Source organism: Heterodontus francisci, chromosome 19 (assembly GCF_036365525.1).
Source record: "Heterodontus francisci isolate sHetFra1 chromosome 19, sHetFra1.hap1, whole genome shotgun sequence".
NCBI lineage: Eukaryota > Metazoa > Chordata > Chondrichthyes > Heterodontiformes > Heterodontidae > Heterodontus > Heterodontus francisci.
In genome coordinates this window covers 60,110,403-60,137,375 of record NC_090389.1, presented here as the reverse complement: position 1 = coordinate 60,137,375, position 26,973 = coordinate 60,110,403, and the positions used below count along the sequence as shown (strand labels likewise).

Genomic DNA, 26,973 nt, shown 5'->3' with positions numbered 1-26,973 from the left:
ACAGAGAGTAGTCGGGGCGTGGAACGCCCTGCCTGCAACAGTAGTGGACTCGCCAACTTTAACGGCATTTAAGTGGTCATTGGATAGACATATGGATGAAAATGGAATAGTGTAGGTCAGATGGTTTCACAGGTCGGCGCAACATCGAGGGCTGAAGGGCCTGTACTGCGCTGTAATGTTCTATGTTCTATGTTCTATGCAGACCCCGCGTATGCCGACCTGCTTGAGAGAACACAAATGTATATATTAGGCTGTGCAGATCTTGTCATGTCAGCCATGCATGATGTGGTTTGCCTTAATTAATGAGTACGTAGTTGGAGGCCAACCTTCACTCATTTGCACAGGGACTCCAGTCTCCCCATCTGAGCTTTCACGGCTGCCCTGGATCCTTGCCAGTTCCGAGGCCTCTTCCTCGACAGAGGTGAGAGAACGCAGATCAGGGACTCCTCTGTCAGTTCGGGCTGTCTCCCTCCTATTGTGTGCCCTCTTGTCCTGCAAGAGGAAGGATGGAGTTATTGGAGAATTGCAGAGAGATTAACATGACATTTCTGCTCGTGTCCAACCCTCGTTCCCTGCTGGGGGTCTGATATCCTTCATGCTGTTAGAAACTGTCAGGGGAGTTACTGGTGGTGAACTATGAAGGACGATCTCCTGTGACTGAGCTGCAGCCAGGTATCTGTCAGGTGGGGTCCTAACCTTGCCCCTCTGCCATTGCTGTAATAGTGCCACCTTCGCCATATTGTGCATCATCCATGTAGTCATATGCATTGCTCAGAAAGGCGATTGGTATGCAGCATTCACCTTGGCAGAATGCAGGAGGTTGTTGACCTACTTCCTGCACTGGACCCACTTGTGTTGGGTGACCCCATGGCTGCTAACCTCCTCTGCACTCTCCACCCAGGCTTGCTTGGTCAGGCGGGAGGACCTCTTTTAGCCATCGCTGGGGAAGAGAACCTCCCGCCTTTCCCCGGCAGCCTGGAGGAGAATCTGCAGGAAGGCGTCACTGAACCGTGGGGCCACCCTTTGTCTTGCCTTGGCCATCATTTTCTGCCCTCCTCGGGCGGTGGAGGGTACAGAAACCAGTCATGATAAGTTTAAAGGTGATCCAAGCTGCCGATGAACCTAAAGCAGGAGTGAATGCAGGGCTGGCAGACTTTTAAATATGGCGCTTGCCCCAGTATCATCTGAAGCTGTAATCGGCATCTGTCATCCCGCCCCTGCCACATGATTGGGGTGGGGGGTGCCCGCATCTCCAATATGCAAAATGGCTGCTCGCCACATGGTCATGGTGAGACGGCCGCCCATGTAACGGACAGAAAGGCACCCATTTCCGGGCCTGGTGGCGGGATCATTAAATTCAACCCAGTGATTTATCGGACTCAAGAGGCCTGCAGGCAACACAGAGTCATGGGTAGCACAGGTTCTAACTCACCAGAGGGTGAACTCTTACATACGTTCTGCTCCAGAGAACTCAGATGAGGACTTTGAATGGGAGACGTAGGGAAGTGTAGAAGTGGTGGCCAACTGAATTAGCATACATGCGGACCCAACCATGATGCAGCGCCTGATGGCTAATGTCTTAGGTTTCATTGCAGCACAAGCAGAAGCTACCCAATGCCTGGGTGCTGCAGTGGAAGCTCAGACTTCTGTAACACAAGTTCAGCTTGCTGATATGGAAACTCAGACTGCTCTCATGCAGGCTGAGCTTGCTGCCATCATTTGCTTGCACAGCAGTTCAGTAATCTCTCCTCCAGTAGATTATTAGGATTGCTGATTCCCCTTCCCAGGGGAAGTGGCAGTGGCTTCATGGAACATGAGCCCGCTTTCCTCTCTCAGGATGACAGCATTCCTCTTTCCACTCCTGCCTCTCCACCAGTGCCCTTCCGTGTTGGAAAGGGTGGGCTCCAAACTCTGCACAAAGCCGTGTGCAAAGTTGATGCTGGACTCCTCCATGCTCTTTGACAGTGACAGCTTTCTGGCAGGCCTACCGATGCATCAAGCATTTCTGTGTTGTGATGCAGTACAGATTGTGTTTGTATTTTTGAGATGGTCCCTGATTTGAGGCTGGGGGTTTCCTGGGGATTCAAACTTAGGTTAGACAAGCAAACAGTCCTTTGATTAAAAACAAAGTTTTTTTTTTTACCAAGGATATGTGAGGGAGATTGTTTTATTTTCAATAAAACTCGACAGAGGAAAAGCTAGCTGCAGAGCTGGGTGGTATTGGTTTTAAAGGAGTCTCCCAGGGCAGCTGAACTGGGAAAAAAAAACCTGGAAGCTGTTTATGTTAAAAGGACAAGCTCTTTGAATTGGAACTTGTTTTCTGGTTGCTGACCCTTGGAAGACACAAGTTGCTACCATTGTCTTCATTGACTGAAAGAGTTATCCATGAAGCTACACCACCAAGACTATTGTGAGAAAAACAATGGAAGTTCCAGAAGGGTGTGCAGTTTTGATGGGGACGATATTGGTGGGGTTCATTTTGTCATGGATTTTATTTTTGCATTGTGGTCAAGCAGACATTGTGATGGTTAGTAACAGAGAGGAGATGGTAGCTGGATTTTACTATGGGCTTCAGGACCCCAACATAAGGACCAAATGGGGGTCCTGAGCCCGCACTTGCCAGCAGCGTGCCCGCTGGTACAGTCTTCCCGTAGGTGACCTCTGTTGGCCGCCTCCACGTTCAACCATGCTATTAAGGACAGCAGGCGGGCTCTTGATGCTGCTGCCCAATCAGAGGGCCAGCAGCTCTGGAGCCTCAGCAGCCCTTCCGGGAGAGGTGGGCACTGTTGAAGTAGGTCAGGGACCACAAGGGTGCCTCAACCTGGAGGCGCCCTCAGGGGCATTCATGATTAAAAATGGTGAGGGCAGAAGACCCCCTCCAAACAAGGGGAAACCTCTCCAGAGGAATCATTTGGGGTGCGGGTGTGGCATTTCCTGCCAGCTGCCCCGTCATTGGGGCATGAAACCTCTGGCTCTTAATAACCCCTTGGCCTGCCGCAGCGAGGCCGCCTCCATTGATCTGGAGGCCTCCGCATGTGGTAGGTAGCTGCTCCTCAGGCGGCAAAATGCCAGCGAGGCTGCAAAAGTGCTCGTAATTGCGGCCTTAATCATCTTAATTGGCTACTTCCTAGGTGACGGGAATACGTCGGAGAGCCATCCCGATGCAGCTCCCCCCATTTTCCCGGCACTCCGCCTCCTACCCTGGCCAGGAAAATTCTGTCCAAGGTGTTTGACTGTTGCTGAATGGAGAATTGGGGTTGCATTTACTGGTATTGCAGTTGGATAAGGTGATTACAGAAAGCCCGGCCAGCAAAGGGCTGTGTTGGTTTCCTCCTCCCACCCTCTTCCTCCTCCTCTTCATTTTCCTCCTCCACTTCCTCCTCCTTGTCCTGCTGCCTCTCTTCCTGCTCCTCAGCTGGTCGCCATAGAGCTGGTGGCAAGGTCTGTGGCCTCATAATGGTGATGCTGTGCAGCATACAGTAGACCACCACAATTCTTGACACCTGCTCTGCCAAGTATTGCATGGCTTTTGTTGTCTGCATGCTGTCCACATATGCGTGGGTTGCACACCTGATTCATGAGTTATGTAAAGGGTAGCCCTCAACACCCAGTAGTCATCCTCTGGTTTGTTGTGGTAGCTCAAATGCAGCTGGCACAACAGACTTCCGCAGAATGAAAGCATCATGACTGCTGCCAAAATACCGGGCATTGACCTGCATGATACACCATGTATCAGCACACACCAACTGGAAACCACTAACCTCAAAGTGGTTGAGGATCCCTTTAAATAGCACTGCTGGAGGGGGCCCTTGTGCTGATTGACATCATGATCTGCCTGCTCTGCGTACTTCCAGTGGACCCTGCCTGTGTGTATGTTAACGCTGTCACCAAATTGGCATCCACCATGTCTCGCACCAGCAGTGTGCAAGTGTACCACGGCTGTCATCTGGCAGCCAAAATGGCATTGGTGTCACCAAAAAACCAGGTGCTAAGAAACCAATTTTTTTGGCTGCAATATTTAATAGTATAGCAGATTTAAAGATTAGATTAGATTAGAGATACAGCACTGAAACAGGCCCTTCGGCCCACCGAGTCTGTGCCGACCATCAGCCACCCATTTATACTAATCCTACACTAATCCCATATTCCTACCACCTGTCCCTATATTTCCCTACCACCTACCTATACTAGTGACAATTTATAATGGCCAATTTACCTATCAACCTGCAAGTCTTTTTGGCTTGTGGGAGGAAACCAGAGCACCCGGAGAAAACCCACGCAGACACAGGAGAACTTGCAAACTCCACACAGGCAGTACCCAGAATCGAACCCGGGTCCCTGGAGCTGTGAGGCTGCAGTGCTAACCACTGCGCCACTGTGTTATGGCAATGAAAAACAAACACACATAGAATAATACAACATAGAAGAAGGCCTTTTGGCCCATTGTGCCTGTCCTAGCATGTAGCTGGAGTAGAGGATTTGAGACAGTCTAACTAGATAAAAGCAGAAATAGTAGACACTGAATCCAAACAGATTGAAAACAGTGTAAGGAATGAAAATGAGCAATATATAAAAAAAAAAAGCAGCCCAAAAAAATCACATGTAAAATGTCAAGAACATCACAGGGCAAATCAGAAAAACAGCTTATATCGAAAGCAAGTTGGGGATGAAGGGAGTTTGTGAGTTTTGCTATTAGCTCATCGGATTTCACATCCTAAAGTTAACTGGTTCACCCCATAACATGCTGCTGTTAGGCCTTGGACCAGTGCCATTTTTGACTTAATTCATTATGAATGCTTTGGGACATCCTGATGTTGTGAAAGGTGTTATATAAACTCGAGTTACAATAGCGTAAAGCTAAAATTTGTCTCAATATTGTTATAATTTCAGACAGAAGAATCTGAATAACCGTTGAATGCTGACTATGATCGCTTTGGTGCAGCACGTGTGATCGCTGTTGTTAGCTATGTCCAATAAATTAAAAAAAAAATTATCCTCAATTGTGGAGAAATACCTTGTGAAGTCTGGAAAATATTTTCAGAGAACAGATTTAGCACATCAATAAGCATAATACAAAAATGACAGCAAAGAAATATGGAATGTCGGAAATATGGAAAATTGTCAGCAGTAAAGTCAGCTACAGAGGGTGCTTGCATCAATATTCATGTGGTTCAGTGCACATATAGGTCAGCTTATAAATGTAGTACATTTCATGCACATATTTCTTTGCCCATGAGTTACTGCTAAAAGAGCTGTTCTATTCAGTCTAAGATAATACTCTACTGGAAACTGTATACCTTGCTCATGTAAAAATGTTCATATTTTACCTGTGTTAATGACGCATTGATAAAGTTGTCGCTTTCTGTTTGTAATTGATGTTGTCTATTGATTGGTTTCTTTAAAGGTCTGAAAAATGTTGAGGTTACACTCAGCATTGGGTTATTTCAGTCAAGGGTATGTAATTTTACAATAACAGTATAAGAATTCATCGATTATCATGAGAAGCACTGAACTAGATTTTGAAAATGTATCCAAAAAATCGCCATGGAAACTATTGCTTGTATTACAGATTGGCTGCAGAAAACTGCAAATGTGCTATTTTCAGTGTAATTACAAGTGAATTAAAGCTACCACATCCTTCCAAAAATAATCGATTTCGCTTTTTCCTGTGAAGCTGGCTAGCTCCACCTTTCTGTAATTATGCCTAAATGTGACCACATCTGAGTTTTCCTTCTGGCACTGTAAATGACTGCAAATGTCTACGTGTAGTGAAACTGGCCATAAATGTCTGTCCGTAACTGTGGGAACCAGCCACTAACATCCCAACAGCATGGTACATAATGGGCAGAAAATGTTAAAGCTATCTGCTCTGAAACCAGCTACAAATGCGGACTATACTACCTCCAGAATAGGTTGAGCAGCCTTCTTTCATTTTTTTGAAGAAAGTGGAAAAAAGAAGAAAAGATGAGAAATAAAAACAAAAAACCTACAAAAATAGCTAGCAGCATTCTAATAACAATACACAAAGTGCAACAACTAACATAGTCACTAAATAAAGGCTTAAAATACACAAACAAAAAAAAGTGAAATTGATGAACAAATATGGATCATTTTTTCAGCATATTCATTTGTCTTGTTTTTAAAAGTTGTCTTTTGTGTTACTATTTTTTCATTACTTTTGTATTTCCTGTATTTAATGAGCCTGAAATTTTCATGATGCTATTGCACTACTGGAAGTGAATGGGACTTCTACTTGTGCTGACTATGCTTAAATGCAGGGTCAACTAACTTGAATATAGAGAGGTCCGTAAGCTGTCTGAAGTGAAGGGAGTTAGGTCCCAAATGGGTACAAATATTTCTCACATTAGGGGGAAACTGGGAAATAGCTGGAGAAGAGGTGGAGACCTAGTGCAGCAGCTGGCTATCAAGCCTGCTTAAACGACTCGTAGTTGTGCTGAAGGAAGCATGCATGACAAGGATGCCAATAAGAGCCAAAAGAGCAGCCAACATTTAGGATACAGATCAGGGGGTTGGAAGCCAGAATCTGACGGAGGGAAGCAGAGACGCTGCAGAAATCAGTCTCTGTCTCCTGAGCCTGCGGACTCAGATCTCTGGGGTCCTGCTCTTAAACAAAAGAATGCTGGATGAGCATCACACTCACATGGATTCCATGAGGATCATCTCGGAACACTTGTGACAGATGGGAGGGCTCATGGCAGAGTCCCATGCCTTTCTCAGTGCCAATATCAGAGAATGATTTAACATAATGTAGTGCCCCTGGAGTGAGTTGTGGCACTATGGACATTAGTATCCACCACCTTGACGGAAGCTGCCAGACCAGGCATGCAAATTAGAGGCTTTGACCACTGGCCTTGTGGAACTGTTTGGAGCGATTGTTGGGGCGCTATCTCTCAGGATCTGCAGGACCTAGCTGATGCATTCAAGTCTATCTTTCATCTGATCGGGGCACTCAGCTCCGGGCCTCTGGAAATGTACTGTGACTAGAATCTGCCTTCATGATGTTGTCTTCTTTTCTAGCCACTTTGCTCAGCTATCTCCTAATATTGGTGGCAGGATACAGGACCAGGCTGCCCAGACACCTCGATGCGTGATGCAGCGAGTCCTCCACAGATGCTTCCTGACCTGCTGAATGTTTCCACGGTTTTCTGTCTTTGTTTCGGATTTCCAGCTTTTACAGTATTTTCTGTTTTGTTCACATTTAAAAGTAACTGTTTTCCAAATTCTTCCAGTGGAAAAATGGTCAAAAGATCCTGCAACAGGCTATGTGAGAGGGGGTTGGGAAGAAAAAGATTCCCTGCATGAAACTGCTGAAAGGCAGATTGCAGAATATTTTCTTAGCAGCTCAGCTGTGGAAAAATTTTCTCGCAATATTGACAGGAAATCTTCATGTATGTATTTGCTATGCAACTTGTTGGTATTAATCAGGATTGACTGCAACCAATATGGTGGGTATGTTGAGTTTAATCAGAGTTTAAGAAGGCTATCGCAGACTATTCATACAGCAAAAACATCTTGCAGGAGGCGGGTCATCAATGGTAGCAGCTACCCGCCCATCGACCCGACACCCTCATTCCCAACTTTGCACCCAGTCCCACCTTTAAGCCAGCCTCCATGGGAACGGAAAGACGCTGCCACAAAAATGTCTGTGCAGACTCAATGGGCTGAATGGCCTCTTTCTATGCTGTACTATTCTGTGATTCTATTTAAATAATTTTATTTCAAATTTGGTAAGCAAGCTGTTTCACAGTAATCCACTGAAACTCTGACCTCAGTGCTTTCTGCATCTTTATTGTGCCTGTCTATAGATTGATTACTTACCCTATAATTAAATTTACTTATCTCTGTGTGAAAAATTACATGATTCAGAATTATTTGATTGAAATTGTATATGTGCATTCTATGTAGCTATTTACTCCATCGGAAATTTATATTCCTTACTCTGAGTTAATTATGCTTGTGCAATTTGAGGAATTTGTCAGGGACAACACTTGGGCATTGCAGGATAATATTGGAATATAAGAAAACTGCTCCACCATCTGAAAGTATTTTAATCATATTAAAAAATCAGATCATGACAGCTTCAAGTGTGGTAAGATAAATTGTGGCAGCTGTAAGAAAATATCAGAAAAAAAAACTTGGTCTGTACACTAGGTAGACCTCCCTGAGAGTTCATATACTTTCAATATGATTTCTTGATAACTATCCAATGTAACAGCATCTCCATGCAGCATAGCTTATGCATTGCTTCCAATGTTTAACTAAGTATAGTTAATCATTACTTGACAGCTTCAAATTTGCACAGCTGGCAAATCTGTGCTTGGAGTAGTTGGCTGTTGGGGCCAAATTTGCCCCAAAACACTAAGTCTGTATGCATTGTTGAGATGGCAGGTGATTTTAATAATTAGAATAATAACAGCCTATATTTACACAGTGCTCTTAATGGAATAAAACATCCTTTAACAGCTTTGGGCTTGTCCCAGCAGCTAATGAGCAAGTTGAAAATTTTGGGTACATTTTATCTCCAGACATGGAAGAAGCAGGTAGCAGGTGGAGTGCCCATTTGTTCCTGTTGGCAAGAGGCTTGGTTTATTTCAAGTGTGGGGCCTGATTACCATGCTGACACTGAGCTAAACATTCCAAATGGGTGTCTCGCTGCAGCTTGTTGGCTCTGGGTTGGTGTAATATGAGTGTCAGCCATGGCTCAGTCAGTAACATGCTCACCTCTAAAATCAGAAAGTTCTGGGTTCAAGTTCCATTCCAGAGATTTGAGCGCAAAAATCTAAGCTGGCATTCCAGTGCACTACTGAGGGAGTGTGCAGTGTCAGAAGTGCCATCTTTTGGATGAGACATTAATCTGAGGCCCGTCTGCTCTCTCAGGTTGACGTAAAAGATTCCACGACATAATTTCAAAGAACAGCAGGGGAATTAGCCCTGGTGTCCTGGCCAATATTTATCCCTCAATCAACATCACAAAAACAGATTATTTGGTCATTAACATCTTGCTGTTTGTGGGTTTTTGCTGTGCACAAATTGGCTGCTGTGTTTCCTACATTACAACAGTGACTACACTTCAAAAGTACTTAATTGGGTGTAAAGTGTTCTGTCTTGTAGATATCCTGAAGTCAGGAAAGGCGCTATATTTTAATTAATTTAATTAAATCCTTATTTTAATAATCAAATTTTGAGCTGGCTGAAGGGTAAATCCGGGGGATGTGCAATTACTCGGGGTGAGAGGATGGCACATAATTGACCCTCTAAATTGCATCGGCTTGTTGTGCACATCATAGGACCCCCAATTTGCATGCAGTAATCAGGTTTATGCTTGATTCAGTTAGGCCTTTGGAACACTCAGCAAAATCACAGAATCACAAGAGAATCACAAAATTGTTACAGTACAGAAGGAGGCCATTCGGCCCATCGTGTCCACACCAGCTCTCCGAAAGAGCAATTTACTCAGTTCCATTCCCCCACCTCCTCCCCATAACCCTGCACATTCTTCCTTTTCATATAACAGTCTAATTTCCTTTTGAATGCTTCAATTGAATCTGCTTCCACCACGCTCTCGGGCAGTGCATTCTAGACCTGAATCACACTCTGTGTGAAAAAGTTTTTCCTCATGTCACTTTTGCTTCTCTTACCAAATACTTTAAATCTGTGTCCTCTCGTTCTCAATCCTTTCACGAGTGGGAACAGTTTCTCTCTGTCACTCTGTCCAGACCTCTCATGATTTTGAATATCTCTATCAAATCACCTCTCAGCCTTCTCCAAGGAAAGCTGCCCTAAATTAGCTAATCTATCGTCATAACTGAAGTTCCTCATCCCTGGAACCATTTTCATGAATCTTTTCTGTACTCTTTCCAATGCCCTCACGTCTTTCCTAAAGTGCGGCGCCCAGAACTGGACACAATACTCCAGCTGAGGCCAAACTAGTGTCTTAAACAAGTTCAACATAACTTCCTTGCTCTTGTACTCTATGTCCCTATTAATAAAGCCCAGGATACTGTATGTTTTGTCAACCACTCTCTCAACCTGCCCAGCCACCTTCAATGACTTATGCACATATATGCCCGGGTCCCTCTGTTCCTGCACCCGCTTTAAAATTGTACCCTTTATTTTATATTGGCTCTCCATGTTCCTCCTACCAAAATGAATCACTTCACATTTCTCTGCATTGAACTTCATCTGCCACCTGTCTGCCCATTCCACCAACTTGTCTATGTCCTTTTGGAGTTCTACACTATCCTCCTCACAGTTCACAATGCTTCCAAGGTTGGTATCATCTGCAAACTTTGAAATTGTGCCCTGTGCACCAAGGTGTAGATCATTAATATATATCAGGAAAAGCAAGGGTCCCAACACTGACCCTTGGGGAACTCCACTACAAACCTTCCTCCAGCCCGAAAACATCCATTAACCACTACTCTTTGTTTCCTGTCACTCAACCAATTCCATATTCATGTTGCTACTGTCCCTTTTATTCCATGAGTTACATGTTTACTCACAAGTCTGTTGTGTGGCACTATATCAAACGCCTTTTGAAAGTCCATGTTGTTGCCACCAGGTGAGGAAGGGGTCTAGGGCTCCCCTCTTGGCCTTTTTCCTGGTTTGGCCATAACAGGGTTTGACTTTTAAAACACAGTGTTTTAGCTTCCTCTCAGTGAGTCCTTGCTTACTGCTCTCTAATTGTAATTGTACTGAAATCAACTGGATAGGTTTTCTCAGATTTAAACAAGAAAGGTGTAAGTTTATTAACCTTAAAACTCTAACTCAGTTAAAACTACTAACAACACACGACGCGACCATGCTAGCATGCATATGTGATTAACACACACAAAAATAGATACAGAGGAGGAGAAAGAATTAAAAGGGGGAAGTTTTGAAGTAGCAGATGGAAGTCATTTAATGGTTTTGGGTTGGATGTAAAGTCTTTGATTGAAGTTAAGTCTTGCAGTTCTCGTTGGGGCCCAGTGCACACTTTCAAACATGTTTCGCTGGTCTTCTGTCTTGAAGCATAAGTTACTTCCATGGGTCCCTGGAATTTTGCATGTCAGAGAGAGAGAGAGAGAGAGATGCTTTCTTCTTGAAGTTCAATTGCTGTCTCTTTCAAAACTTTTCTGTGAGCACAATTCAGTTAACTCCAGGTTGACCAGATTAATCATGTGACTAGCTTTTTGTTTGAAACAGCATCACCTGCGAAGTTTGTTAATTCTTCCAAGTTTACCAGACACATGCAATGGGGTGGGGGTGGAATGCTGGTTCTTACACATTCAATGACTGTCAATTTCTCTTGATCATCACTAGTGACAAAACCATCTGGCTAATTGAATCAGGGAATACGTCCATTGTCTCTCTGGGCAACTGTCTCTCAGAATGCAAATGTTGCAACTATGTTTTCAGCCACAGTGTCCTGTGTTTTTTTTGAAACCAGATTGTTCAATGTCCAGTAACAGTTCCAAATAGTGTTCCATATGACAAAATGAGTATGTTTCCATTTGGCAGGTGTGGTTTCCGTCACAATGTACACCATATCAACAACCTTGCCCTGATCAGCCCTCTCTGTTACCTCCTCAAAAACCTCCAGCAAGTTAGTTAAACATGATTTTCCCTTAAAATCCATGCTGACTTTCCTTAATTAACCCGCATTTGTGCATGTGACTATTAATTTGGTCCCAAATTATTTTTTCGAGAAGTTTCCCCATCACCGAAGGTAAACTGACTGGTCTGTAGTTGCTAGACTTATCTTTACACCCTTTTTTGAACAAGGGTATAACGGTTGCAATTCTCCAGTCCTCTGGCACCACCCCCGAGTCTAAGGAAGACTGAAAAATTATGGCCAATGCCTCTGCGATTTCCTCCTTCACTTCACTCAGTATCCTTGAATGCATCTCATCTGGTTCTGGTGCCTTATCCACTTTAAGTACAGACAGCCTAACTAATACATCCTCTTTATCAATTTTAAACCTTTCTAGTGTCTGAATTACCTCCTCTTTCACCATTGTCTGGGTTGCATCTTCTTTCTTGGTAAAGACAGATGCAAAGTATTCATTTAATACCTCATCTATACCACCTGCTTCCATGTGTAAATCCCCTTTCTGGTCCCTAATAGGCCCCACTCCCCCTTTTACCATCCTTTTACTATTTATATGTCTATAGAAAACTTTGTGATTTCCTTTAATGCTGGCTGCCAGTCACTTTTCATGCTAACTCTTTGCTTCTCTTATTTGCTTTTTCACTTCCCCTCTGGACTTTCTATATTCAGCCTGGTTCTCAATCGTATTTTCTACCTGGCATCTGTCATAAACACACTTTTTCTTTATCTTAATCTCTACCTCTTTTGTCATCCAGGGAGTTCTGGATTTGTTTGCCCTTTCTTTCCCCTTTGAGGCAACAAATCTTGACTGTGCCCGAACTATCTCCTCTTTGAAGGTAGCCCATATTTCAGCTACCGGTTTTCCTGCCATCGTTTGACTCCGATTTATTCGCCCCAGCTCCATTCTTACGCCATTGAAGTTGGCTTTCCCCCAGTTAGGTAATCTTACCCTGGATTGTTCTTTGTCCTTTTCCATAGTCAGCCTAAACCTTATGATACAATGATCACTGTCTCCTAAATGCTCTCCTACTGATACTTGATCTACTTGGCACACCTCATTTCCAAGAATCAGGTCTAGCAGTGCCTCCTTTCTCATAGGACTAGCAACATACTGTTGTAGAAAATTTTCCTGAACACACTCTAGGAACTCTTGCTGCTCACTGCCCGTTACACTACTACTATCCCAGTCTATGTTTGGATAATTGAAGTCCCACATTATAACTACTCTATAATTCTTGCACTTCTCTGTAATTTCCTTGCAAAATGGTTCCTCCACATCCTTCTTACTAGCTAGTGACCTATAGACAATACGAGGAATGTTCCTGAGCTCTAGCCAAATTGATTCTCTCCTCGACCCCTCTGGGACATCCTTTTTCTCCAGAACTGCAAAGGTCTCCTTAATCAATACCACCACCCTCCCCCTTTTCTCCCTTTCCTATCTTGCCTGAACACCTTGTATCCAGGAATATTTAACGCCCAGTCCTGCCCTTCTTTGAGCCAGGTCTCTGTTATAGCCATATCATCATATTTCCACATGGCAATTTGCGCCTGAACCCCACCAATCTTATTAACCACACTCCTTGCATTCGCATACATGCACGTGAATCCTGACTTAGACTTTATTACTTTCTCCCTTACTCTGACCCACCTAATACCTTAGTATTCCCTACTCTAGTGCTAGCTATCTCCCCCAGTATTCTGTGCACCTTGGTATTCCTCTCTGATATTTGCTCCTGGTTCCCACACCCCTGACAAGTAACCAGTTTTGCCTCTGAGCCCCCTGCCAATCTAGTTTAAACCCTCCCCAACAGCACTAGCAAATCTCTCTGCAAGGATATTCATCCCAGTCCTGCTAAGATACAACCCGTCCATTTTGTACAGGTCCCACCTGCCCCAGAACTGATCCCAATGCTTCAGTACTTTGATGCCTTCCCTCCTATGCCAGTTCTCCAGCCACATGTTCAATCACTCAATTCTCCTATTCCTATGCTCACTCGCACATGGGACTGGGAGTAATCCTGAGATTACTGCTTTTGAGGTCCTGCTTTTTAATTTCCTTCCTAGCTCCCTAGAATCTGCTTTCCTCCCCCTTCCTACCTATGTCATTGGTGCCAACATGGACCATGACCTCTGGCTGTTCACCCTCCCCCAGAAGAATGTCCGGGAGTCGTTCCATGACATCCTTGACCCTGGCACCAGGGAGGCAACACACCATCCTGGAGACCCTTTTACGGCCGCAGAAACACTTGTCTGTTCCCCTAACTAATGAGTCCCCTATCACTACTGCTCTTCCACTCTTCTTCCTCCGTCGTAAATATGGTGGCAAAGCGATAAGGATGTAGTAATTGATGAACAGATGCTGTACCTCCTCTGGTGTCCCATTTCTGCAACACAGGCTGAGTTAAAATTGACTCTATTGGCTAATAAATCAAGTTTACAAAGATGTGCCCACTTAACGGTAAGTGGCTGTATTTTTGAACTTGCCTGATCATTACACAAATGTTTTCCTCTTGCACTTTTGCTTATACTGGCTCTTGCAGTCGCAGTAACCAGTGTTAAGCAAGAAAATTCCACTGGACAATCCAGTGGCTGCACTGGTTTTTTGAGGTAGAAAAAAAGGAGTTCATGGAGAGAACAAAGGCAGGTATGACTGCACCTCAAATGTATGATGCTGCCTTATCGCAGAATCTGAGTTTTCAGACTGAGACACGCCTACATGACATGTCTGAAGAGACCTCCTGTGGTCTCCAGCATCACTGATGCCAGTCTTCAGCCAGTTCGATTCACTGCATGTGATATCAAGGACTAGCTGAAAGCACTGGATACAGCTAATGTTGTGGGCCCTGACAACATAGTAGTACTTGAAGACTTGTGCTCCAGAATTAGCTGCGCCCCAAGCCAAGTTGTTCCAGTATAGCTACACCAATGGCATCTACCCAACAATGTGGAAAATTACCCAGGTATGTCCTATCCACAAAAAGCAGGACAAATCCAATCTGGCCAATTACCACCCCATCTATTACTCTCAACCTTCAGAAAACTTTCAGTCCCATACTTCGTTTTAGTTGGATCCAGAGTTTGCACCGCTATTTGTAAAGAGTCCATTCTATTCTCCTAGTTTCTCTGTCATATCTGTTCTGACGATGCAGCCTTCCATACCAACATTTCCGATTTATCTTCCTTTTTCCTCAACTGAGGATTCCCCTTACTGCCCTCATCCCTTCCACCTGCCTCCCAGAACTATGATAGTTTACCCCTTGCTCTTACCTTCTACCCCACAAGCCTCCATATTTAACGGATCATCCTCCCCCACTTCCGCTACCTCCAGCATGATGCCATCATCAAACACAATTTCCCCTTCCCTCTTTTCAGCCTTTTGAAGGGAACGTTTTCTCCATGGCACCCTGGTCTTCTCTTCAATCACCCCAACACCCCTTCTCTTCCCAGCTTCTTCACATGCAATTGCAAGAGATGCAACACCTGCGCTTTTACCTCCACTCTTCTCACCATACAAGGCCCCAAACACTCCTTCCCGGTGAATCAGCAATTTATTTGTACTTGGAAACGTGAAGAAAAATTATGGTACAGAAGGAGGCCATTCGGCTCATTGTGTCTGTGCTAGCCAAAAAAAAGTCATGCAGCCTAATTCTACCTTCCACCTCATGGTCCGTAGTCCTGTAGGTTATGGCACCTCAAGTGGATATCCAAATGTTTTTTAAAATGTGATGTGGATTTCAGTCTTTATCACCCTTTCAGGCAGCCAGTTCCTGACCCCCACCACGCTTTGGGTGAAAACAATTATTCAACTCCCCTCTAATCCTTCTACCAATTACTTTAAATCTATGCCTGTTGGTCCTTGACCTCCTTTCTAAGGGAAATAGGTCCTTCTTATCCCCTCTATCTGCACCCTTCAAAATTTTATGCACTGAGTGCAGTATCGAATAGATAATATCAAACTTTAAAAAAAGCATATAATTGTGCAAAGATGGGTGGCAGTTCAGAAGATTGGACAGAATATAAAAAGCAGCAAAGAACAACTAAAAGATTAATAAGGAGGGAAAAATTAGAGTACGAGAAAAAGCTGGCGAGAAATATAAAAACAGATAACAAGGGTTTCTGTAGATATTTAAAAAAGGAGAGTTCGCAAAGTGAGCGTTGGTCCTATAGAAAGTGAGTCTGGGGAATTAATAAGGGAAAATAAGGAGATGGCAGATGAATTGAACAGGTATTTTGCATTGGTCTTTATCATAGAGGATACAGTAACATTCCAGAAATAGCTGTAAATCAGGGAAGGGAGGGAGGAACGCAAGAAAATTACAATCACCAGGGAAGAGGTACTGGGCAAATATTTGGAGCTGCGGGATGACAAGTCCTCGGGTACTGATGGACTTCATCCGAGAGTCTTAAAAGAAGTGGCTAGAGAGGTAGTTGATGTGTTGGTTTTAATTTTCCAAAATTCCTTAGATTTGGGGAAGGTTCCATTAGTTTGGAAAATAGCCAATGTAACTCCTTTATTCAAAAAGGGAGGGAAACTACAGGCCAGTTAACTTAACATCTGTCATAGGAGAAATGTTAGAAGCTATTGTTAAAGACATTATAGCAGAGCACTTAAAAAAAAAATTCAAGGTAATCAGGCAGAGTCAACACAGTTTTGTGAAAGGGAAATCATATTTTACCAATTTATTGGAATTCTTTGAAGAAGTAACATGTGCTGTGGATAAAGGGGAAGCAGTGGATGTATTGTACTTAGATTTCCAGAAGGCATTTGGTAAGGTGCCACATCAAAGGTTATTTCTGAAAATAAAAGCTCATTGTATAGGGGGTAACATTTTGGCATGGATAGAAGATTGGTTAGCTAACAGAAAACAGAGAGTAGGCATAAATGGGTCATTTTCTGATTGGCAAGATGTAACAAGTAGTGTGCCACAGGGATCGGTGCTGGGGCCTCAACTTTTTAAAATTTATATAAATGACTTGGATGAAGGGACCGAAGGTATGGTTGCTAAATTATCTGATGACACAAAGATAGGTTGGAAAGTAAGTTGTGAAGAGGACATAAGGGCTGGATTTTAATAGCGTGCCACAAATCGTGGGCTTTGAACTCGGTGGGCTGCCCGCGCGGAGCTGCCACCACTGAGGACACGCGATATTTTGTGCGGGGCCTCATTTAAATGGAGGGGGCAGAGCGCCCCGTTGACATAGAGGGGGCGACCGCTCCGTCCCAGGCACAGAGTCCAGTGCCACTGCGCAGTTGCCATTTTTCAACGGCTTCAGGCCCTTCACTGTCATTTACATATTCAAAAGTGCCGTTTTTGTAGAAAGTGCAGGAAATTTTAATTTATCTTTGATTCCCCTCTCCCACTCCCACTGAGTTCTCATTTAATAAATTGACATCTCCTCCCAAAAAAACACTTTTGAAAATGCCAACCTTTCACACCTCACCTTCAGAACATTTGACCCTCAACCCCTTCCCACCCTCCCCACAATTAATCGGGGCAATTTTCCCCGCTCTCCCACCCCTCCCGACCTTGAGATTTCACTCCTCCCCCCTCCCCACCAGTGTCACACCTCAGAACTCCGAACAGAGTTCCAAAGACGCGGGAGTTCCAGCCGGCGGCTAGAATATCGGCATGGGACGGCCACCAGGACAAGGTAGGTTAATTTGAATGATTTCAACTTAATTTTAATTTTGAAATGAAGGCCCCACTGCTCGGCAGCGGAGGGGCCGCACCGAGGCCTTGCTGCCACCTTTAAAATGTGGCAGGGCCTTCTCAGTGTTAGGGTCGTGACTGGCCTCTCCCGGAAGAACTTTCTGGGCCCCCTCACCACGACCTCCAATGCCGGAGGGCTCATAAAATTCAGCCCAAGGGGACAATAAATGGATATAGATAGGTTAAGTGAGTGGGAAAAGATCTGGCAAATGGACTATAGTGTGGGAAAATATGAAATTGTCCATTTTGGCAGGGAGAGTAAAAAAGAAGCATATCTAAATGGTGAAAGATTACAGAGCTCTGAGATACAGAGGGATCTGGGTGTCCCAGTGCATGAATTGTAAAAGGTTAGAATGCAGGTACAGCAAGTAATTAGGAAAGCTAATAGAATGTTATCATTTATTGCGAGGGGAATTGAATATATAAGTAGAGAGGATTTGCTTTAGTTCTCCAGTGCATTGGTGAGACCACATCTGAAGTACTGTGTACAGTATTGGTTTCCTTATTTAAGAAAGGATGTAGATGCGTTGGAAGCAGTTCCGAGAAGGTTTATTGGATGAATACCCGGAATGGGCGGTTTGTCTTACAAGGAAAGGTTGGATACGCTCGGCTTGTATCTGTGGAGTTTAGAAGAGTAAGAGGTGTCTTGATTGAAAATATAGGATTCTGTGGGGTCTTGACAGGGTGGATGTGGAAAGGATGTTTCCTCTTGTGGGAGAATTCGGAACTAGGGGTCACTGTTTAAAAATAAGGGGTTGCCCATTTCAGACAGAGATGAGGAGAAATTGTTCTCTGAGTGTTGAGAGTCTTTGGAACTCTCTTCCTCAAAAGGTGGTGGAAGCAGAGTCTTTTAATATTTTTAAGGCGGAGGTAGATAGATTCTTGATAAGCAAGGGATTAAAAGGTTATCGGGAGTACGTGGGAATGTGGAGTTGAGGTTACAGTCAGATCAGCCATGATCTTATTGAATGGCGGAGCAGGCTAAAGGGGCCTCGTGGCCTACTTCTGCTCCTAGTTCGTATGTTCAGTTAAATCTCCCTTCAACCTTCTCTGTTCCAGAGCAAACAACCCAAGCCTCATAACTAAAATTCTCCAATCCTGGCAACACCCTCTCTCTTTCAATTTAGCATCCTGTATATGCCGCTCATGTAGTCTCCTCCACATAGGGGAGATCATCCAGATTGGACGATCACTTTATGGAACACCTGCGTTCAGTCCTCGAACTTTACCCTGAACTTGCGGTCACCTGTGATTATAATTTTCTGCTCCACTCCCACTCTGGCCTTTCTGTCCTTCTGCGCTGATCCAATGAAGCTTAACGAAAGCTTGAGGCACAGCATCTCATCTTTCGACTAGGCACTTTACAGCCCTCCGGACACCATTGACAATTTCAAATTATAACCTCTGCCCTCATTTTTTTGTTCTTTGTTTTTCGTGTGGTTTTTTTATTTGCATTGTATTTGCATGACAGCTCTTCATGCTGTCATGGCACTGTATTTATTTTCTCATCGAATTAAAACAGTGTGCCTTTAAGACTCTGTTAAAAAAAGTGTGCCTTTAAAAACTAAGAGGCACAGCGTGCCAGCTGCACTTATTGCCCAGCCAACCACAGGAGAGTGAGGTGGTCACATGGTATAATGTTTCAATTTAACAGTAAAAATACAGCTAAAACCAGTTTTTGAGAGACACCAGTGAAGCGTGCTTAATGAAGGAAAGAGCTGTCTATTTCACTCAGCAGAAATTCTACTATGAGCTACAGGCCATGTTAATTGCGTAACCTACAAAGACTAACAACCCAGTTATTTATTTATTCTTAAGAAACAGCAAATTTTTAAAAACATAATTTTTAAAAAAAAGAAATGGTTAACCATTGATTTTTGAGTGTATGTGTGTGAATGGGGGAGTTAGGTTAAAATAAGAAGTTATAAGGTTTTTACACATAGGTTTATCTGAATAGTGTTTAAGATTTAGTTTAAATAAATAGTTAATTTGTTGTTATCTAAAGATACCTGGTTTGGTCTGTTTTATTCTGGGGGTTACCAGAGTGTTTAATTTGGCTGTTTTCCAGTTTGGTAGGAAAACTTTAATAATATGCTGTGACCTGTATGGAGTGATGGGAGTGAATTGACAGTGTGTTGCTCCCGCCTTGGTCGTAACAATGCCGATTCTGATTTACTATTTACACCTCGTCTATTCCCTTTTTTTTGACTTGTTCTATTACCATCCACTTTTGCCTTGCACGATCATCCCTTTTGTCATTTAATCTCTCCTTCCTTCCACCCTATCACAGACTTTCCCTATTGTTCCTTCCCCTCCCCTTTGCTGCTACTACTCGCTTAAAACCTGTTACATCTCTAACTTTTATCAGTTTTAACGAAAGATCATCGACCTACAATGTTAATGCTGTTTGTCTGTCCAAGAAATGCTGCCAGACCTGCTGAGTATTGCCAGCATTTTCTGTTTTTGTTTCCGATTTCCAGACCCTGCAGTATTTTACTTTTCATCATTTTATGTTTGAAAAGCAAGGCTATCAATCTTGGTGTGAGGTTTTATCAGTTATGGATCAGTGACATAAACCTGGGGCTGGATTGTCAGTTGGGTTGGGAATCAGAAATGGAGGCTGGTTCCATGTCCATACCCCGCACTGCGTGCTTTAAGTACGCCCACAGTGATTTTCAAATCCTCAACCAATTAAAGGCCAGGGAGCGCAGGCTCCCATCCCTGGAGGGCCAATGGGAGGCCCTACAGCACTCATTGGTTGGCAGTCCCACTGGCTGATGTGGGAACTGCTGATCTGAAAATGGAGAGAGAGAGAGGGAGAAAGCCAGCTAAGTTTATTTTGATTTTTACAACTGCTGCAACTGCCTGGCCATGATTCTGAAGGGGCATTCCCTCCAGGCGACGGCCCAGCAGCCGTTATGGGGTGGGGAAGTGGGGTGTCCCTCACATTCCCCCACCCCGCACCCCCACCAATCTCCCAACTGGAGCCTACCACATTGGCCTGAACGTGATCCAGACCAATGTGGGCTGCCGCATTGCCGATTGGGGGCCTTAATAGGCCCCATAATTGCCAATAATTGGTTTCAGTTGCCTGCCTGCTTCTTCCCGGCAGGCAGCTGATCTGACTTCGAGCCGCCCACATTCAAGGTTGGGATCGTGGTGGCGAACCAGCACAGAAGCCAGTGGTGCCAAATTGCATGCCTGCCTGTCTCTAATCCAGACCCCCACCGCATTTAAAAATCCAGCCCCTGGCATCTCCTTGTGCTAAAATCTTGCCATGTCCTCTGCTGTGCTGTCACTTAGGGTTATTTGTGGATGCCTGGAATCTGAAAGTGAAACTAGTTGATAGTGATATGTGATAATTTTATTCCACATTTCAACTACAAAGGGTAGTCTCCAAATAAAATTATAGTGTGTAAAAATCTTGTAAATAAAAACACCAACGATACCAAAAATCATGTAAAGATGGCTGTACCATCACTAATATTTAATAACATATCTCACAGCATTATCTATAAGTTTTTTGATTATTACTCCATTCATCCAGTACACAGGTACATTTCCTTGTTTCCTCTTATGTCCTTTAAAAACTCCACAAACATCTACAACAAATACTTGCCTCCCCTCACCCAAAAGCCAAGCTACTGATTTACAATGGATTTGCCTGTGAATGAGCTCCCTCTGGCGGAGACAGCAGATGCAGTTTGCACCTGTTCTGCACCGAGTATGGACACTAACGAATAAATAAAATTTCTGGATTGTCCCACAGGCTTTGTTCCTTCACACAGAAAAATTTCAGCTTGTGGCATGGGGAGCAGTGCTGGTTATTTGGCCTGTCCCCACAACCACCATACAGGCTTGTAATATTCATTTCTGTCCCTGCTATTAGGAACATAGGAACAGGAGTAAGCCATTCAGCCCCTCGAACCTGTCCCGCCATTCAATGAGATCATGGCTGATCCACAGCCTAACTCCATATACCTGCCTTTGGCCCATATCCCTTAATATCTTTGCTTAACAAAAATCTAACTATCTCAGATTTAAAATTAACAACTATTCTAGTTTCAACTGCTGTTTGTGGGGGAGAGTTCCAAACATCTACCACCCTTTGCGTGAAGAAGTGCTTCCTAACATCTCTCCTGAACAGTCTGGCCCTAATTTTTAGACTATGTCCCCTAGTTTTAGAATCTCCAACCAGTGGAAATAATTTATCTTTACCTAGCCTGTCTTTTCCTGTTAATCTCTTGAAGACTTCGATCAGATCACCCCTTAACCTTCTAAATTCTCGCGAAAACAGGCCTAATTTGTTTAATCTCTCCTCGTAACTTAACCCCTGTAGTCCAGGTATCAATCTTGTAAATCTACGTTGCACTCCCTCCAAGGCCAATATATCTTTCCTAAGGTGTGGTGCCCAGAACTGCCCACAGTACTCGAAGTGGGGTCTAACCAGGGTTTTGTACAGCTGCAGCATAACCTCTGTGTCTTTATACTCCAATCCTCTAGATATAAAGGCTAGCATTCCAGTAGCCTTTTTAATGATTTCCTGCACTTGCTCGTGGCATTTTAAAGATCTATATGCCTGAACCCCCAAGTCTCTTTGGACATTCACTGTACTTAACCTCTTCCCATTTAGAAAGTACCCTGCTCTATCCTTTTTTGGTCCAAAATGGATAACCTCACACTAATACTTCAAAACTTTTCCCCTACTTTAAACTCACCAATGCCATGTCTGACCTAGAATAAAATACATTTCAATTTAACTGTACAGTTAAAGAAGGCTATATGAGGTGCTTGTCAATGTTTATGTCTGAACTTTTTTAAAATGCATGTCAGTCTACTTTTGGAGGAGTAGGAATCCTCATAGCACACTAAGCGCAGAAAAATAACCTGCTTGTGCTTTCTACTTGTGTACAGCTCTCTACTTTTTGTTGTTGTTGTTAGCAAACAGAGCAAAATATTTGACTCTGACTAGCAATAATCGGCAAAAAATCCACTGTATAAATTGCAGCCTCTTTATAATCTGCAAATCACTCATGTGAATTATGCATTGATACAGTTTTGATCTTTTGATGGTTTGTGTAAAAATTGTGGATGCTACTAGCCACTGAAGTTTTTTGTAAGCTCTGCATTGTTGTATTTTCATCTTAATAGTAACAACATTGGAATATTAAGATTATAATAGAGATACTTAGTACTTTATATCAGGATGTTTTGCATTTATGACTACAGTGATAGAGCTGACCTGTCTTTTATGTCTGAAAAGATATTTCTGTGAAAAGTTACACTGTTCTGTTGTTTTATGCCTAACAAGTGTGGTGTGCAGAAACTATTTTCTCAGTTTATTATTTGAATCCAACCATGATTATGAAAGATAAATGTATTTAAAGCAGGTTTTAAGTGCTCTAAGACATGCATTTTTATCATGTTTTGTCTCCCTTCCAAATTAACATTCAAGCATGTTCAAAATTCTTTGGAAGAGTTGTTTTGAATGTATTTTCAGAGGTTAATGATGATGAAGCTTCCAACATGCAATACAAATACTGCAATGGTGTACCATTCTGTATTGAAATGAAGGAAGAGACTGACAGAAGATATACTAATTCTATCACTACTTTTAATTTTGTCTCAGCTTGTTTAGTGTGGTTTTGGAACAATTAACCAAAGCAGAGAATGTAGATGGACATACAGCTTCTGGTGGCAAACATTCAGGTGGTTTTGATGTCAAAGCCCTCAGAGCCTTTCGTGTGTTGCGACCTCTACGACTTGTATCTGGAGTACCTAGTAAGTTTCTGAGTTTAAAAATAGAATTTATTTTTAACTTGGCCTGACCGCTCTCCCTTTCTCTAACTTCCTCCAGCCATACAATTGTCTGAGAACTCTGCATTCCTCCAATTCTGGTTTATTGTGTATTCCCGATTTTCTTTGCCTCTACACTAGTAGCTATGCCTTCAGATGTGTAGTCCCTGAGCTGTGGAATTCCCTCCCTAAACCTCTCCACCGCTCTACTGTGTTTTCCTCCTTTAAGACATTCCTTAAATCTACCTCTTTGACCAATGTTTTGGTCACTTGTCCTGATATCTCCTTATGTAGCTCAGTGGCAGATTTTGCCTGATAATGCTCCTCATAGAATGGTTACAGTACAGTACATTTGGCCCATCGTGTCCTTGCTGGCTCTCTGCAACAGTAACTCACCTAGTCCCACTCCACTTCCTTTTCCCTGTTGCCCTGCAAATTCTTTCTCTTCGGATAATTATCCAGTTGTTTTTTGAAGACCACGATTGAATCTGCCTCCATCACACTCAGGCAGTGCATTCCAGATCCTAACCACTCACTGCATAAAAATATTTTTCCTCATGTCGCCGTTCCTTCTTTTGCCATTCACCTGAAATCGGTGTCCTCTGGTTCTGGATCCTTTGGCCAATGGGAACAGTTTCTCCCTATCTACTCTATCCAGACCCCTCATGATTTTGAACACCTCAATCAAATCTCCTCTTAATCTTCTCTTCTCCACAGAGAACAGACCCAGCTTCTCCACGGAACTGAAGTTCCTCATCCCTGGAACCATTCTTGTGAATCTTTTCTGCACCCTCTCTAATACCTTAACATCCTTCCATAAGTGTGTGGTGCCCTGAACTGGACACAGTACTCCAGTTGAGGCCGAACCAGTGTTTTATTCAGGTTTATCATAACGTCCTTGTTTTTGTACTCTATGCCCCTATTTATAAAGGCCAGGATCCCTTTATTAACTGCTTTCTCAATCTGCCCTGCAACCTTCTGTGATTTGTGCCCATATATCCCCAGGTCCCTCTGCTTCTACACCCTCTTTAGAAGTGTACCCTTTAATTTATATTGCTTCTCCTCGTTCTTCCTACCAAAATGAATCACTTCACACTTCTCTGCATTAAGTTTCATGTGCTATGTGTCCACCCATTGCACCAGCCTGTCTATGTCCTCTTGAAGTTTATCACTATCCTCCTCACAGATCACAATGCTTCCAAGTTTTCGAAATTGTGCCCTGTACACCCAAGTCTAGGTCATTAATATGGATCAAGAAAAGCAGGTGTCCCAACACTGACCCCTGGGGAACTCCACTACATACCTTCCTCCAGTCTGAAAAACGACTGTTCACAACCATTCACTGTTTCCTGTCACTCATCCAATCTGTATTCATGCTGCCTCTGTCCTGTTTACTCCATGGGCTCTAACTCTGCTGACAAGCCTGTTATGTGACACTTTATGTACACCATATCAAGCGCATTGCCCTCATCAACCTCTCATGTTACCTTAATCCACATTTGTCCAACTGACTAATAATTTTGTCCCTAATTATCATTTCTAATAGCTTTCCCACCACCGAGGTTAAACTGATTGGCCTGTAGTTGCTGGCCTTGTCCTTACATTCTTTTTTGCTCCTGTGAAGCACTTGGGGATGTTTTACTATGCTAAAGGTGCTATATAATGCAAGTTTAACAAATTGCAATTTAGACTGGAATTTGAATGTTATTTTATTTGTTAGCTCAGTTTATCAACAAAGAATTAGAAATGCAAGTTTTGTGAGAATAATTCTGATTCTTGATTCAGTTCATTAAATTTCAGTAATGTTCTGACTAAAATGATATACTTTATCATACCAAGCATAATCCCATATGAATTCCTAAAAAGAAATATGACCACTTCTCATTCTCAGTTAAGACTAATATGTTGAATATTCCTATTAAGGTTGATTATTTTATTCTCTTCTGATTTCACAACAGCCAATCTTTCAGGAGTGATATGCAAATGAAAAAATCAAATTTTACCTTATTACACTGCAGTTTTTCTGATAAAACAGAATAGTCACATTTTTAAACAAGTAAAGTTTACAGTTGCATTGTAGGTTAATTACGTTTGGGAATGAACAGCTCTGACCACATGATGTAGTGATATTGTAAGTAGATTCATGAAGGATTCCTCTGATTGGTATTTCTAGACTAACTTAATGCATTCCTATGAAATAATTAGAAATATCAACCAGCAGAAACCTTCATGGCTACTTTTACAGTGTCAGAGCAATTCTTTATTCATTGTTCTTTTTTCTATTACATATTATAATTATTATCTCATATCTAATTAAGTTGTTCTGTCTTTCATGAAGGCTTACAAGTTGTCTTGAACTCCATCATCAAAGCCATGGTTCCTCTTCTACATATTGCTCTACTGGTATTGTTTGTAATCATCATTTATGCTATCATAGGACTGGAGCTCTTTATAGGAAAAATGCACAAAACCTGTTACTTCAGTAACACAAGTAAGAATCCATTAATGCTTTCATCAGTTTTGTAAACTTGATGTATATATCTAATTTTATGGACAGGGTGACCTCAAGTTGCAAGTATATTCACAGAGTACTGACAGCGATAGAAGTCTTTGCCATAATGTGCAGAATTTTTTTCAAAAATTGCCTTCAATTTTGTAGGTTCAGTTGGCAATACTGGCGATTCCACATCCCTCTCATTGGGGCCACTTGTGCCCTTCTGAAGGATAGTATGACTCATCACAGTAGGTATTCAGCCTCCTTACACCAGGACCCTTTGAAGTCAAAATATGGAGCACCTTCCAGTGTATGAAGTCCATGTCCCGGTCTTATGTCTGTTTTTTCCCTTTTTGTATCATCTGTCTTTATAAGGATCAGACAGTGGCTCAGCCCTTTACAAAGCTGACCAAGACCTCCTACGGTAGGCTGGGATGCAGTATATTCAAGTCCCATCCTATTTCTGAGCAATTTCACCAGACCCCGCTGGAACGATTGAGTAAAATCAGCCCCACTTCATTTCTAAGTGTACTAAACTGTATATAGAAATGTTTATATGATCGTTGCAACATTGCAAAATTGAAAATACAGAAACATAGCAAAGAAATGGCAAGTGATATACCATGTGACTAGGCAGATAGCAACTTGTTCTATTCTTATATAGAGTTTAAAAAGTTCGCTATTGGTAAACATGATAGAAAATGGGAAATGAACATTATCTTTAGTCTTTTCATAGCTTATGCACTGTGGCATAACATGGGTGCATTCATCTTGAAAGTGACATTTCTCATCACTAAATAGATGTACGAGAATTCAAAAATAAAAAATATTTATCTTCATACGGAATCCTTTTTGGTTAGTTGAAAGACCTGGCAGCACTGGGCTAGTTTTTGCTGCAGCAGGGCATCTAATGGGTCTGCCATTAGTTAGACTTGCCTTTGTATGGTTATGTTTTTACAATTTTTGCATGGCAAGTTGCTGCAAGTGCACGCTGAAAATATTGCAATGAGAAATACAGGTCATCTGGAACCTGAATGAACAGGGCCACCAATGGAGTACCTCCTGAATTGAAGGATTGAGAAAGAAACAGTGCGAAGACTGAAAAGGAAGTGTAAGTTAGAATAGGTGAATTCAATGTCAATCAGGTGCAGAAAGAGAAATAAAGAGAGGAAAAGATTGGATTAAGAGTGAGAAAAAAAGAAAATTAAAAAAGTAGAAATCTTAAATTTCACTTTTTAAATATCTCCAACAATTAATACCTGAAGAAATGAGACTGTGCACTTGTAATAGTTAACATTCAGAGAGGTTAATTAGCATTAACTAACGTTTAACATGTCGTTAAAAGGGTACTTACACTTAAA

General features: G+C 42.7%; 1 protein-coding gene across 1 annotated transcript in view; it reads left to right on the top strand.

Moving 5' to 3' along the window:
- Nucleotides 1-26,973, top strand: part of LOC137380344 (voltage-dependent L-type calcium channel subunit alpha-1D-like) — a 487,921-nt gene that overhangs the window by 17,496 nt on the left and 443,452 nt on the right. Inside the window, exons 3-4 of the mRNA XM_068052272.1 lie at nucleotides 22,952-23,103; nucleotides 25,457-25,609. Of these exons, the coding sequence (XP_067908373.1) occupies nucleotides 22,952-23,103; nucleotides 25,457-25,609 (305 nt within the window). The remainder of the gene's footprint in view (nucleotides 1-22,951; nucleotides 23,104-25,456; nucleotides 25,610-26,973) is intronic.